This window comes from Tetrao urogallus (assembly GCF_951394365.1).
Source record: "Tetrao urogallus genome assembly, chromosome: Z".
NCBI lineage: Eukaryota > Metazoa > Chordata > Aves > Galliformes > Phasianidae > Tetrao > Tetrao urogallus.
Genome location: NC_136816.1, coordinates 41,628,120 through 41,642,982, shown reverse-complemented (window position 1 = coordinate 41,642,982; position 14,863 = coordinate 41,628,120). Strand labels below are relative to the sequence as shown.

At 40.9% G+C, this 14,863-nt stretch overlaps 1 protein-coding gene across 2 annotated transcripts; it reads right to left on the bottom strand.

Annotated features, from left to right (window-relative positions):
* Positions 1-408: 408 nt before the first annotated feature.
* On the bottom strand, positions 409-10,492 carry PLIN2 (perilipin 2; the record flags this gene model as incomplete). Of its 2 annotated transcripts, XM_079548196.1 has the most annotated exons (8): positions 409-543; positions 6,478-6,768; positions 7,443-7,577; positions 8,273-8,457; positions 8,750-9,035; positions 9,452-9,534; positions 10,176-10,371; positions 10,463-10,492. In XM_079548196.1, 8 exons carry the CDS (start codon positions 10,490-10,492, stop codon positions 409-411), a joined length of 1,341 nt encoding a protein of 446 aa, XP_079404322.1. The 2 variants fall into 2 exon arrangements, with proteins under 2 accessions (XP_079404322.1, XP_079404323.1); XM_079548197.1 differs by lacking the exons at positions 409-543; positions 7,443-7,577 and having other exon boundaries at positions 6,367-6,768.
* Positions 10,493-14,863: the final 4,371 nt, after the last annotated feature.

The window sequence follows — 14,863 nt, the reverse complement described above, 5'->3', positions numbered from 1 at the left end:
GACTGGAAGGTGAAGTTGTGGGGCAAATCCTCATAAACTCCTTTTGTTGGCAGCCCTTTATGCAAAGCACTGGGGTGTTCTCTTGGCTGTTGCCAACTGGAAAACAAACAGCTATACAAATAATTAGCAAATAGTAGAACATTGGATATGCTCGTTAGGCTATACCTGGCTTGTAGAACAGGAGCTTGACACAAAAGCTAATAAATTAATTTAGCATGTAGTCCTTGGAAAGAATAGAAGAATAGTCAGTTTTGATGCAGCTAGAAGAAACAGCTCTGATTTAAAAAAAAAAAAAAAAAAAAAAAAAAAAAAAGTCCAAAGCTAGGTAGATTTGACTTTTAAAAGGAGAAATATAAGTTAAACGTGGCAAGAATACAATGTATCAAAAATACATTTTCCTCTTTCTCTTCATTCAGCTCTTTGCCCTGTAGTATATGGGCCATTTGTGCGTGAAAAGTCTTGCTGATCTTCTTCGTCCAAATCCAAGATGTCTGGGATATCATCTGACTCTGAAGACAGGTCTGTAATAGTGAAATCTGGAACCTGTGTAGGAACAAAATTTAAAAAAATTCAAAAGTAGAACTAAATAAATGTTGTACTCCTGACTGAAATCAAGAGATGAACATGCTCAGCATTTCTTGAGATCAGACTCAAAATACTAAATACAGAGTTAAATATGTTCAGTCACAAACGTGGTATCAAGGCCAAATATTATGTAAGCTATAAATCAGTTGCTTAGAAGAAAGGATTTTATAGTAGGCATGGAACAGAGCTAAACAGGCTGGATGGGGCCTTGGGCAGTCTGATTCTAGTGGGAAATGTTCTGCCCACAGCAAGGGTTGAAACTGGATGTCCCTCCCATCCAAACTACTCCACAATTCTGTATTTGGAATGAGTAGGGCACGTCACCATGCTCAGTAACTGTCTGATCAGTGATAATTTTCTCTGTAAGTTAGGAACAGGATATTTCTATTATTTCTGACCATGTTGATCCTATTGATCATAGGGTGATCAACCTCTCTGACTGAAGTTGGTGTTTTCTTAATTTTCTTAGCACATATGCTGTAAGTTAACGTAGTTAACCCCATTAATGTAAGATGTTCACATCCACAAAGCAATTTTAAACTGGAATGTATTGGTGCAGCTGAGCAAAACAGGGTTTGTCTCAGTATTATTCATCTAAGTTTTGAACATGCTACATTCTTTTGAAAGAGAACACATTACTATCTGCATCAGTGTAGCCAAAGCGGTGCAAATTCCTGATGTTTTAGGCTTGCTTAGGTAAAAGACCTTCACTTTTATATCACTTTTGTGTTTAGTTATACTCTCATTTCATAGTTGATAAGAAGTTGGAACAAATTAGTAAGTCAATGTATGCAACAGAGAAAGAGATCAGATAGGACCCTTCTTCATACCACTCCTCTGTAAGATTGTTAGATCTTCTTATATGGACTAGCACAAAGCTTACAGAAAACTTGTATGAAATTATGCAAAACATACATCAGCAGTTTCGCTCTCTTACAAACCAAAAGTTAATGTCAACATTAACTTAATTTTGAACTCATATCTTCTTTTTCTTGCTATTTTTTTTTTTTTTTTTTAGAGCTGAGTCACTAGCAAGTTGAGAGGTAATTCTTACTTTGTTTGCTTTCAAAACAAGAACTTGACTTTAGTCATCAGAGATTGTAGAATCCGAAAGAGATCTATTTTCAGTCCAAGTAATTTAACAAAACTTGAACAAAGCACTGCACAACACCACCAACAAGCCATACGTTGAATATTTGCTGATTATGCAAATAAAGAACATATCATGCTCAAAAACTAACAAAATTAAGTTCAACTTTCTGTTTTTATGTCTCTTTTTAAAAATCAGCTGCTTTAGAGGAACGTTATTTTGGATGGTTTGAGATTTTATTTTTCTTTTGACTAAAGAGCTTTTTATTTTTAAAATGCAGAAATGATCTATCAGTTGTTCCTAAATTCTTTCACTATTTCACTAGCTCCACAGTATTACTGTAAGCTTCAGTTTAGAAAATACTAGTCATATCTACAGAATTAAAGAGATTTCAAGAGCTTTCCACTTTTTTTTTTTTTTTTTTCCTGCAGTTTGAGGCAAACTAGCTGGGGCCCAGCAGCAAGTCTTCTGCTTACACAAATCTTTTAATGTGGATTTTGCCAATATATGTGCTGCTATGGACATGCTTGTGAAGCTTTCATACTATGGGGAGTTTTTTTTTTTATGAATGTTTGTATTTAATACTTTTCAGCCAATGATGATAAGCAACAATGGCAAGTGAAAAGGGAAGTTTCAACTAGCATGAATGGAACAAGATTTCAAGGTCTCTTCCAACTCAAGCAATTCCATGGTTCTGTAAAATGTCAGAGCTCTGTAGCCCAAACAAAACCCTCGTGTTTTTTGAACTAAAAGTATACTAAGTTGATGATTCTAAGTTTCTGTGTAGTGTATCTGAATTGTTTGATATATGCAATAATTAAGAAACTAGTAAAATTACAGGGAAAATTTACGAGCAGGCTCTTGTCAATATTTTAGGCTTTTCTCCTTCCATTTGAGTTTTCAGCAGTTATTAGAATGTTAATCATTTTCAGTCCATAGGTTTTCATATACTGCTGCAAAAAACCTATGACTTTGGAAGATATCTAAGTCATCCTTAACTCTAGTGGGCATTTTAGCAGACATTCTTTCAGACTGTGCTAGAAAAAGGCAGAAAATTTTATTCTGAGTATTGTAATTAATATAGTCCAAGGATAAACCATCTAAGATTACCAGCAAGAACATATCCACACAAGTTAGTGTTGCAGTTCAGTTCAAGCATCCAGTGCATTCCTCATTAGGAAAAATCTAATAATTTAAATCCAAGGACTTGCATTTGATATAATAAATCAGGATCATATTAATTCACCATTACTTAGCCTTCTCTTCCACCAACCAAGGTTCCTAATTCCTTAATGTTCTGTACACTTGCTTTGTAAGCAGGTTAAAAAAGAAAACACAGTAGAATGATACAAAGTTTTTGTACAGTGTTTTGGCACAACATACTGTCAGCTCAGCCGTTATATAAATATTTAACCAGTCATTCCTCTGTTTGTGGACACTAGCTGTAGCTCAGCTGTAAAAAGTCAAAATAACTTACACAGAAGCCACACAATAATACACAGTGAGATGAACATTTCTCAGGACTTGACAGGGAAATTATTTCTTTGCTTTCTTTTTTTGTCTTCTTGCTGGTCATCAGTAAGGCTAGATAACCCTCTAAAAGAGTACGATCCTGAGTGCAACTTAAGGCAGAACAGAAAGCTCTTACTGTTGCAGTAATATCAATTACTGCTGTTTATTTCTCACTCTTCAGACAGTGAGCCGTTTATATATCTTATTTGATTCCTCTTTTCAGTTTGAAGGTATGTAGCCATACCTGAGCTTTAAAAAATATGCATAAAAATGGAGATTCCCTTCATTGAATGAACAGCTGCTTGCAAACCTGATTAGCCCTGCTCTCCTTCAAAGCATTGCTACAAAGGGTGCATCCTATAACTCTTATTACAGAGATTAAAAAGAACTTGGTCAGTACTTAAAACAGAATTAATTGCTGAAAGAATTACAAGAGGCTTAACTCAGGTTCTAGATGGAAAGATATCTTGCTGCCTCATATTAACTTACACTTAAAAACCCCTTATGCAAAAAACAAGTATTTAAGGCTGAAAATTCTAGAATCCTGATCTATAGTCCTCTGTCATTACAATTTTATTATATTTTTTTTTAAATTCCAAAAGTTTTAATCCACTCCCATAAGGCCAGAGTGTATATAACTTGTTTTAGTGCTCACAACCGTACCAGGAAGGAGGCATTGCTCCATGTATGAACAAGCCACCTAACTGCATCTTTGACTAGGGGACAGGCTTCCCTTTGACAGGGAACTCCAGCTTTGCATCACTCTACTTGATGACCTCTTTGAAACCAAGACCATTGCTGCTACATTAAATGATTGCAATGCACAGAGTGCTAGATTTATCTGGAGAGCTCTAAACCATGGCATCTTATTTCTGAGTTACAGTAATTCCCTTGCAGAGCAAGGAATCACAAGACTTACTGGTGAACAACTCCAAAGTCTAGAGTGTTAAATTCGTATCAGTTAAGCTCAAAAGAGCATACATAAAGTTAAAGAAATAATTTATACTGGCTATAGGGAGCCAGCAGCCAAAGCAGGTAGCTGGGAGTTTCATACTCAGAGAACACTTAAAGGGAAGAGAATGTTGACTTTTGCCTATATCCTTTTTAGTCACTGTAAGACCATCTGCAAGTTCACAGCTGAGATCATTAACAGTAAACACCAAAAAAAAGCAACAGTAAAGCAAAGACTGAATGGAAGGGTACACAAGAACTCAAAAGGAGGAAGGAAGACGTTACTTATCTATACACAGACACACACAAACACATTTTTAATGTCTACTTTTGCATTGCAAGCTTGCTTTCTCTCAGACCCAGCTTGAAAGAGTCACAGAACAGCAAGTTACAAGTTTTGCACACCATTCAAATGGAGACAGACTTTGGCTGCTGAAGCATTTATTACTAAAGTACAAAATGAATTACAAAAAGTTGGCTACAAAAAAAACATACAACAGCAGGCAGCTGGGTACAAACAGCATGAATCTTGTCTTTATACTATGTTATGAAAAATACACTTTGATAATGATTTAGTCAAGTTGCTGTGTAATACAATTGTACTGTTAGTAAGAACACTGGCACAGCATTTAAGTAACTCAAGCTGACTCAGTCAGAAACCCCACTTCCTGCTATGGATTTCTGCACGTATTTTCATGAATTAGGTAGCAGTTCATTTAAGACAGCAAGATACAAAATAATAATCAAATGCATAATCTGCAGCAAATACAGAATTTAAGTACACTTAGCTAAAATGCAAACCTTTAAATGCATTTCATAGCATGTAAGGCTATTATATGCTGGGTTTCTTTCTTTCCCAGCACATCCTTATCTCTAAATTTTGAAGGATGGACTATTTGGTAGATATGGATTCGGTTGGAAGGCCACAGCTAGAAGGTTATGGTCAATGGCTCTGTGTCCAGGTGGAGGCCAGCAATGAGTGGCATTCCCCAGGGGTCTGTCTTGGGACAAGTACCTATTAAAGTCTTTATCAGTGACACAGATGACTGGATGTAGTGCACCCTCAGCAAGTTTGCAGATGGCACCAAGCTGAGTGGTGCAGTTGATATGGTAGAATGAAGGGATGCCATCCAGAGGGACCTTGATAAACTTGAAAGGCAAGCCCCTGTGAACTTAAAGTATAATAAAGCAATCCCAGATATGAGTACAGTCCGGGAGAACTTCTTGAGAGTAGCCCTGCCAAGAAAGATTGAGGGGTCCTGGTAGATGAGAAATTTGATGTGAGCCAACAGCAAGCGCTTGAAGGCCAACAGTACCCTGGGCTACATCAGAAGAGAAGCCAGCTGGGTGAGGGAGGTGAGCATCCCTCTCTACTCCACCCTTACGAGGTCCCATCTGGAGTACTGCATCCAGGACCGGGGCCACCAGCACAGAGAAGATACTGAGCTTTTGGAGAGGGTCTGGAGGAGAGCCACAAGGATGATCAGAAGGTGGGAGTACCTCTAATATGGAGACAGGCTGAAGGAGCTGGGCCTGCAGCTGTGGGGAGACTTTGTTATACTTGAAGGGGAATTATAAACAGAAGAGATAATTTAACTCTTTTTTTTAAAAAAAAAAAAAAAAAAAAATTGGCAGATAGTGATAGGAGAAGGGGGAATGGTTTCAAACTAAAGGAAGGAAGACTTAGATTAGATGTCAGGGGAAGTTTTTCTGCTTAGAGGGTAGGCGAGGCCCTGGAACAGACTGTCCAGAGGTTGTGGATGGCCCGTCCCTGCAGGCATTCAAGGCCAGGCTGGATAGGACCCTGCAACCTTGCCTAGTGCTTGACCTAACTGTTGGCAACCCTTCCAGCAGCAAGGGGCTTGCAACCTGATGATCCTTGAAGACCTTTCCAACCCAAGCCATTCTGAGATTATTCTGATAAGAAATTAAACAACAAATGAAATGCTTTTAATTGCAATTTATCTAATTTAGAATAAAACTATTAGTACCATTAATAAGCAAGGTGAGGTTTCTTGACTTTACAGACAAACAAGGCATCCTGACAACTGTAAGCTGCCAATTTTCAGGCACTTAATCACATGTCTGTTTTAGAATAGCTTTACAACTCATTTGTGGGAGAGTCTCTTCTCACCACTCCATGTTTTTTCTCCAAGACTTTTTGACAGCTACAGTTGTTAAACATCACTTGTTTGGCCAGTCTGCAGGGTACACACATGCTGTGCAATTTACTCAATATTGCGTTCAAGCTGTTTGTCTTTCTGGCTGGAATTTTTCTCCCCTTCACCTTCGTTCTCAGCATGCTGAGGGCCAGGCAGTTGTGGGTAAAAGGGACCTACCAGCCAGTTGAGCGGTGTGTTGTTAACAAGATAATCCATCACATCATCCAGAGACTCCTTCATTTTCTTCAGCTGTCCTTTGCTAGTAGTAAGAAAGCTGTCTGATAGTTCCTGGAAGGAGGATGCTGATCGGAAGATTTCGTAGACATCACCAGCCATTGAGCGAACACTGTAAACCTGATCCTGCACACTCTGTGGCAGCCCCTGTATGCTCGTAACCAGTGTGAGGCAGGTGGTCTGAAGCTGCTGAGTGAGACTCTGCGCAATAGCTAGAGTTCTTGACTCAATGTGCTAGAAATAAAAGCATGACAGCCCATCAGTATATTTTTAACAACTATAACTAGCTTCGTGTTGCTCAAGAGACAAGGGAGAACAAAAAGGGCAAAAGATGTAGAAGATAATGTAATAATGTTTAAGAACAAAGAGTCAGAGATAACTTGAAAGTACTTGATTTTTTAATGTTCAAGTACTTTGTGGAACAGAAACACTGACAGCTTCTTCCTAGCAAAGATAAGCAAGCTCTTGGTTCATCTCTGGATAAGAAATGATAGCAAGTAAATATATTCTAGTCAATGAGCCACTGTTCAAAGCTACATATGACTATTCCTCAAACTGCTTTATACTTACAAACTGCTATTTCTGGTCTGGCCATATAAGGGAATCCTAGCTATCTAGGTACAGATATCTAAACAAGCTCATATGTCGAGCAGGATGACTACTCTTTTGAAAAGACAATGAATCCAGTAGTGCTTGCAGAAAAGTAGGCTTGTTTATGAATCAGGATGTCTCCTACATTTCATAGTAATCACTAGCAGTTGTCCTGGCTTCAGCATTCAGAGTCCACATTTGCTCATAAGTATTCTGTGCTGTTAAGATGTTATGCACTATACAGACTGTTAGCTTGCCAATATCACCTTGACAATATGCAATGCATTTATTTCTAGTTTAGATTTACATCTATTTACCTCAGCACTATGCGATTCATCACCATCATTTTGACCTGTATTTTTCTTCCATTCTACCCAGGATTGATAAAGCTTTTCCTGAGCACCAAGAAGTTTCTGATTGGCACTATTCATGTTCTTTCTGGCATACTCGATCTGAAATACAGCCAAACAAGGAATTAAAGAAAGAGTCCAAAACAGTTTCATTAGGGCTTTTGTAACCCTTTAAGCATCTGAAGTTTAGGATAAGTGACTTTGGGGAATGTAGCACATTGCTTATCTTCAAAGAGAAAACTAGAAAACTAGAAGCAGTTTACTTCTCTATCTACCTGAACTATTTTACACTCCCCCAACTAGCTTCCTACACAAAGGAATTGGAAGTACATAGAAGGCCATAACTTTATGTACAATTCCTGTTGTACATAAGGTATGTATATCAGATTACTGAAGTACCCAGAAATGCTTAAACACCCACAGCAAGAAAAGCAAGTGAAGCATCCTACTTTTTTTTTTTAGCATAGAAGAATTAGTTAAAGCACACTAAAGTGTTTCCAAATTGCAAGACATTATCTTCACTAAGTTGTATCAGAACAGTAATACCTTTTTTAACATGTTATTTCTATTTCTGCAGTGTTCAAAATTAAAAGGAACTGGTAGTTTGTTTGCAGATCAGTTTGATGTAGGATCTCTCCTATCTGGTTGTGAAAAGCACCAAGTATGAAGTTCTTAATATTTTGAAAATGCATTTAATCAGGGAGCAATCCTATTTTCCCATGTCACTTTTTCTCAGTACTCTAACCCTATACCAACATTTGCAGCATTTTACACCTAAAGCAAAAGCTTAAACTTACCAGACTAACAGTGTTGTGCAGCTGAGAAATTGTCTCCTGGCCTTTTTGTTTAGCATCTCTCACTTTGTTTAAGGCTTGTTGGTAGGCACGTGCACGGAACTTTGAAGACAGAGATCCTAGTCGAACATAATAACTTGGCTTTTGGACTCCAGCTTCAAAACCTTCAACTTTCGCAGCTTCTCTTTCTGGTAATTGGAAAGGAAGCAGATTGATCAGTGGAAGAAAGCTTTAGATTAGCAAGATAAAGTGTTTGCTTAGTAACAACTGATTACTGGACTTGCTCACGGTCTTAACTAGAGGTTTAGTTGATAGAATTCTAAAGTATAGGGACCTAACATCCATTCTACTTGACTATCAACAAGGCAGTTTGGGAAGCACATGCCCCCTCTCCATTACAAACAACTAGTAAGCAGATGATTGCTTATTTTTTCTCCAGTATATGTATACCAACAAAATTAAATCTTGAAATGGTCTTACCTAGTTCTGCTTCTGTTAGTGGGAGATACTGGTCTACAAGGGTCTCTGATTTAGTGAGAGCACTGTCCATTCCACTGCTCATCATTTGCACCACACGACTTCCCAAGACAGTGTTGATGCCACCATTGACAACAGACTTAGTCATTTCTACACTGTCTTGCACTGCTTCTTTAGTCTTGCCCACAACTCCAGTGATTTTGTGAGCAACAGTTTCCTTGGCACCAGTCATGGTGGTTGTTACAGCTTCTCTGGCTCCAACAACTACACCCTTAGCATTGGCAACAACCTGCCAAAGAAAATATGTTAGTTCACAGAAATAAATAAAATTTGCTAGGGAGAACTACATAACCCTAGAAACAATTATACTAAAAATAACAGTAACATAAATCACACATCCTCTTCATACTGCACAGGAAAAAGATACTTAAAGAAATAGATGTCCACCAGTGAAGAGTAGCTACACCTATGTTAAATAGTGGGCTAACTTCTTTTAAGGAAAAGAAAAAAATAAAAACAGGGCTCAGTGACCTTCAAAAAGCAAGAAGGTGTTCTATAGAAACACCCTTTATCTCCTCATGGCTTCTAATCTGTGAAGCAAGTATGGTTTATAGAAACTCTCCTCCTTGTATTTTTAGAGATAGCAGAAACTACAATCAGTATACATGCTCTTCTGCTTAATATATGTACATGGAAAGGACTTACCTTATCAGTGGGTTGATTCAGTATAGGAAGTCTCTCTTCAATTTTATCAAGACCTATACAAGCATAGTTGTTGGCAACCACAACTATAGAAAAAAAAAACAATGATTGATTTAAGATTTCAGTTTGTCTTAATTCCAGCTGATATTTCTTCTCGGAATGGCGCTCACACAACAGCACACACAAAAAAGCTTCTCCCCCCTTCTCATTGAGATTTGAGGCAACTAAGCCTCAAAAAGAAGACAGCTTTTATCACGCCCTAAGCAAGCTCACTAGCTGACACAGTCTTTTCTTAGACCTTACAAGCAGCTGTTGTAACAAGCTGAGGCTTCTGCCAGAATTAGGAAACTGGTTGCAAAAGTCTTGTGTTTAAATTTGGCAACTGTGTCACAAGTTGTTTTCTTGAGAGAAAGTACAAAGTAGAACTTGAAAACAGGTGAAAGGTGAGGAAGGTGTTGAGCAAGAGACTACTTAACCACCCTGCAACTCAAGAGGAGCCAGTCAGTTCAGTGTTACAAAAGCTTGAATTTGCTTAGCATTTGGAATCCCCCCCCCCCCCCGAAATCATACCCATCATGTAATCAGTTACATCAGTTACTCAACAAGCAACGCAACAGGTTCAGTCAGCACCAAACCAGCACTACCATGTTTAATTGGAAGCACATCTGGATATAAAAAAAAACAATCAGCTGAATTAAAGTTATCAGCAACCCCATATTAGCCTTACTCTGTGGTTCCAGTTTCTGGATGATAGGCATAGCACTAGTCATGGCTACTGAAGTAATTGTCTTCACTCCTTTCTCTGCTATCTCACATACTGACTTCAAATAGGGATGGTTATCCTTTGTGGTTATGTAGGCTGTAGACACCATATCATAAGTGGAGCTCACCAAAGGAAGGTTTGCTACCCTCGATACAATGTTCTGTTTAAAAAGAAAGAAGCTAGTTTACTCATTTTTCTAAGCTCGACAGTTAAAAACAAACAAACAAACTACTGGGCTAACTTGAACTTACCTGTTGTGGATCAATTGCTGCTAATGCCATTTTTTCAGGTCTTGAATCTTACAGAGCCTATGACAGGAGCATATCAGAGTTAGCATATCCTCATAAGCAACTTTATCTAAACACCAGGCTTTCAAACTGACAAAATTCCTTTGTAATCAATCCCAAAGATAAAGAGGATTAAAGATGTGAACTTTCTTGCAAGCAAGAGCTATGTTTTACTGTATTAATTTGAAGTTCAAAAACCTTTATTTCTTAAGTGCTTTCTTCGGGTTAGGCAATACAAGTAAGACACAGGCTTGGTGCAGAGTCACTGGAGGACTGTATGGAAGAAATGGACCCAGGGTGTTGGTGGACACATGGCAAAACATGAGCCAGTGTGAGACACCACACAAAAAGCTTTTGTCTCAAAGATTACTATGGAATGCAAGGACAACTGGAGGTGTCTCTGCCTACACCGGGGTGTCAGGAACAAGGAAGATAAAGGGAATGCCTTCAAACCAGTCACATTCCAGACTACTCCCAAGATGTGGAGGCACAGCCTTGTGTGGAGCCCTTGGCTTATCTGATGTTGATAAGCCTGCACCAGACTATACAGTATATATAAGGATTGCACAAAAACAAAAACTTCTTTTTCCTGTATTGTATGTTCCCAGAATCACGGAACATCGCAACACTGGTGGGAGTTATCGCTGCATTCATATGATGAGCCCTTGCTTTTATTTGTGACCTTTTCACTATCATTTTCTTCATCCTTCTTCCCATCTCCAGGCTTAAATAACCAAGAATTTAATAACAAACTGGTTGGGCAAATATTCGACTTTATTTTGAGTCTTAATTTCATGTTGGATATACATATCTTCTTGTTTCTGATAGTTGAAACAAGACAGCCAGTAGTGTGCCCAGATAGCCAAAAAGGCCAATGGCACCCTGGCGTGTATAAGAAACAGTGCTGCCAGCAGAAGCAGTGAAGTGATCATTCCCCTGTCAGCTCTCATGAGACTGCACCTCAAGTACCATGCTGTTTGGGACCCCTCACTACACAAAAGATATTGCAGCCATGAAGCACATCCACAGAAAGGTAATAAAGCTGAGGAAGGGTCTGGAGAACAAGTCTTATGGGGAACAGCTGAGAGATCTGGGAATGTTTAGTCTGGAAAAGAGGTGGCTCAGGGAAGATCCTGTAGCTCTCTACATAATACATGAAAGAAGGTTGTGGCAAGGAGGGAGTCAGCCTCTTCTCCTGTGTAACTAGCAGTAGGACTAGAAGGAATGGGCACAAGTTGCACCACAGGGATTCAGGTTGGACATTCGTAGCATTTCTTCTCAAGAAGAGTAGCCAGACCCTGGAATGGGCTTCCCAGGGATGTGGTCAAATCACCGTCCCTAGAGTCATTCAAGAACTTAGATGTTCTACTAAGGGGCATAGCAGAGTGGGGAAGTATAGGTCATAGGTGGATGGTTGGACTGATGATCTTTGAGGCCTTTTCCAGCCCTGACAAATCTGTGATTCTATGACACACAAGAAACAGGAACTTAAGTACAGCAGTTCATCGGAGAATTACAAAAAAAAATTATGACATATGGATTCATTTATTTTTCTAGAGAAATGCACATAATTGGTCCTAACTGTAGAACCAGTTAGGAAGAAAAGCCACACAGTTGTTCTTAAGCTAACAGTTCACTAAACCTGTAATTTAGGATGCCTGAAGGAGGGATGAAGAACCTGCCATAAGTAGTTTTACTCATTACTCACTCCAGTTAGCGTAATTGAGTCAAGCTTGAAACGTGAGCCATCATTGTGGCCCAGATCTTGAGAACATTTGGACGACTGCAAAAAGCACCAATAACGTCAGTACAGTTCTCACTCAAGTTACACCACTAGAGGCTCACACTGTTCACAAGTTCTGCCTCGCTATAACGTGCAGAATGAATGCAGAGAGGTTGAACTAAATCTGCAGAGACATACCCGGGCAAGCCCGGGACCCGCACATCTCCACAGCAGCAGGTCCAGATCGCGCTCACCGAGCAGGCAGGACGCAGCCATCAGCGGACGGGCACCCGCCGCCCGCGGGGGCAGCAGAGCGGCCGATGCGATGACGGAGGCAGCGGGGGCGGCCCCGCGGAGCGGGAAGCCGCAGCCCCCGGCGAGGCCGGCAGGCAGGCGGCCACCGAGCTCAGCCATGTTGAGGAGCCGGCCTCGAGGTCGCCGAGGGCTCCCGCAGCCCCGGACGGCCGACGAGAACCGGGCGGTACTCACCCGGGGAAGAAACGCGCCGTCACAGCCGCCGCCGCCTCGAAGCTCGAGCGCCGCCGCACAGTACAGAGGCCAGGCCGCGTCCCTCTTTTTATGGGGAGCGGCCGCCGCTGGCCGCGCGCCGCCGCGCTCTCGCGAGAGCAACGCCTCCCCGAGCTGCGCGTCACCGCCGCCTTGCGCCCCGCCCCGCGAACGCGCGGTGCCGCGGTGCCAGCCTGCCGCCCCTGTCGGCCCTGCAGCGCCCACAGCGAGGCCGGTCGGTTGTTTGACTGCTGGAAGTCACCAGCCGGCGTGGGGAGCAGAATTACCTGTGTTGCGATCGAGCATCTCAGCAGGAGGGTAGATTCGAAACCAGAACGTAAATAAGTACGTTTTATTAAAGGAAACTCTTGTTCAGCCGATCTTTCAGAAAAATCAGATCTTTGTACCTTAATGCGCAAAAGGAATGGAAGAAGCAGCCCTTCAGACCCTTGGCCAGGCACAAGATCCACAGAGAGCAGAGCCAGGAGAGGACGAGTCACGCATGAAATGCTCACTCTCTTGTCACGTGAAATCTTTCAGCTTGTACATTTGGGCAAGGAATACAGCAAAAGATTGGGCTGCACTAGTCTGAAATCAGGAACTAATGTCCACCCAGCGCCTCTAGCCCAGGACCACCCTTCCTGGAAGCGGGAACAACGGCAGGCCAGCCAGATTGCAGGAAATGGCTGCAAACTCAAGCACATTCTTGGTGTGCTGAAACCTCTAGCAGTGGTTCACTTTTAACCGATAAACAAATCTCCAGTCCACAGCACAGCTGTGGGACACCAAGCAGGCACAGAAAACCGTTCCAGGCAGCGATCCAAAAGCGTATGTAACGTTAAAGTTGCATTGGGCTGGTTGTGATAGCAACAGGGAGTCGGATCTGCATGACACAATAGATTCAGGTCTCCACTGCCTAACAGTGCTACATGTGATACAAATATGTATCACATATATGAACAATATCAAATCAAATATGTATCACATATGAACAATAACACGTGTCACTCTTGCACTGATATTTTTCCTACATTAAATTTTAGCTTCCTTGCTGCAAAGCCTTAATTTTTAAGGTGAAACTTTTTAATTTTTAAAGGTAAAAAATGATGAAAACTGGTTTATCTCTAAGACGTAAATACCAGCTTTCCATTATGCTCTTTCTGATCCCTTTTGCTGCATCCTAAACATAACTCAGCCAAACAAATTCTGATTTAACAGTTACTGCTTGAAACAAGTAGACCTCTCCTTCTTCTCGCCAATGTTGGGGCAGCAAGTCCTTCCAACACAGAGCATTACAGTAAGAAGTGTCATTATCTGCCCAGAATGGAGAAAGGTGGCACCTTTGCTCATTGGACTGACCAGCAAGATCCAAGCTCTCTACATAAGGAAAAGAAGACCTCTTGCAAAACCTTGCAGCAAAATATGTGGATCATTGCTCCCTCTTATTTGCCTATTACTCATGTTAGAATATTATAAAATATTCATTGTCCCAGCTAACAATACAACTAGTCACCAACTGATGCCCCACTAGCCACATCTCACACCTGCCAACCAAAGACCAGCAATCCCCAAGCAGCAGTTGCACCCCAGCCAACTCCCTACAGCTTGATAGGCCTCCACATGAAGGCTAGAAGGCTATCACAGAATCACAGAAAGACTAGGGATCTTAAAGACTATCTAGTTCCTGCGCACTGCACAGGACACCACCCAGCAGATCAGGTTGTGCAGAGCCTCATGCAACCTGGCCTTGAATGTCTCCAGGGATGAGGCATCCACAGCTTCTCTGGGCAGACTGTGCCATTGCCTCACCACTTTCTGAGTCAAGAACTTCCTTCCAGTAACTAATCTAAACCTTCCTTTTTTTAGTTTAAAACCTTTCACCCTTGCCCTATCACTATCTGCCCTTGTAAAAAGTCAGTCTCCTTCCTGTTCATAAACTACTTTCAAGTAATGGAAGGCGGTGTAAAGTAAAGGAAATGAGGTGTCTCCAGAGGCTTTCCTTCTTCAGACTAAGCAAGCTCAGCTCCCTCAGTCTTGCTTAGTAAGAGAGGTGCTCCTGCCTTCTCATCATCTTCGTGGCCCTCATCTGAACCTTCTTCAATAGCTTCATGTATGTCTTGTGCTGGAGGCCCCCA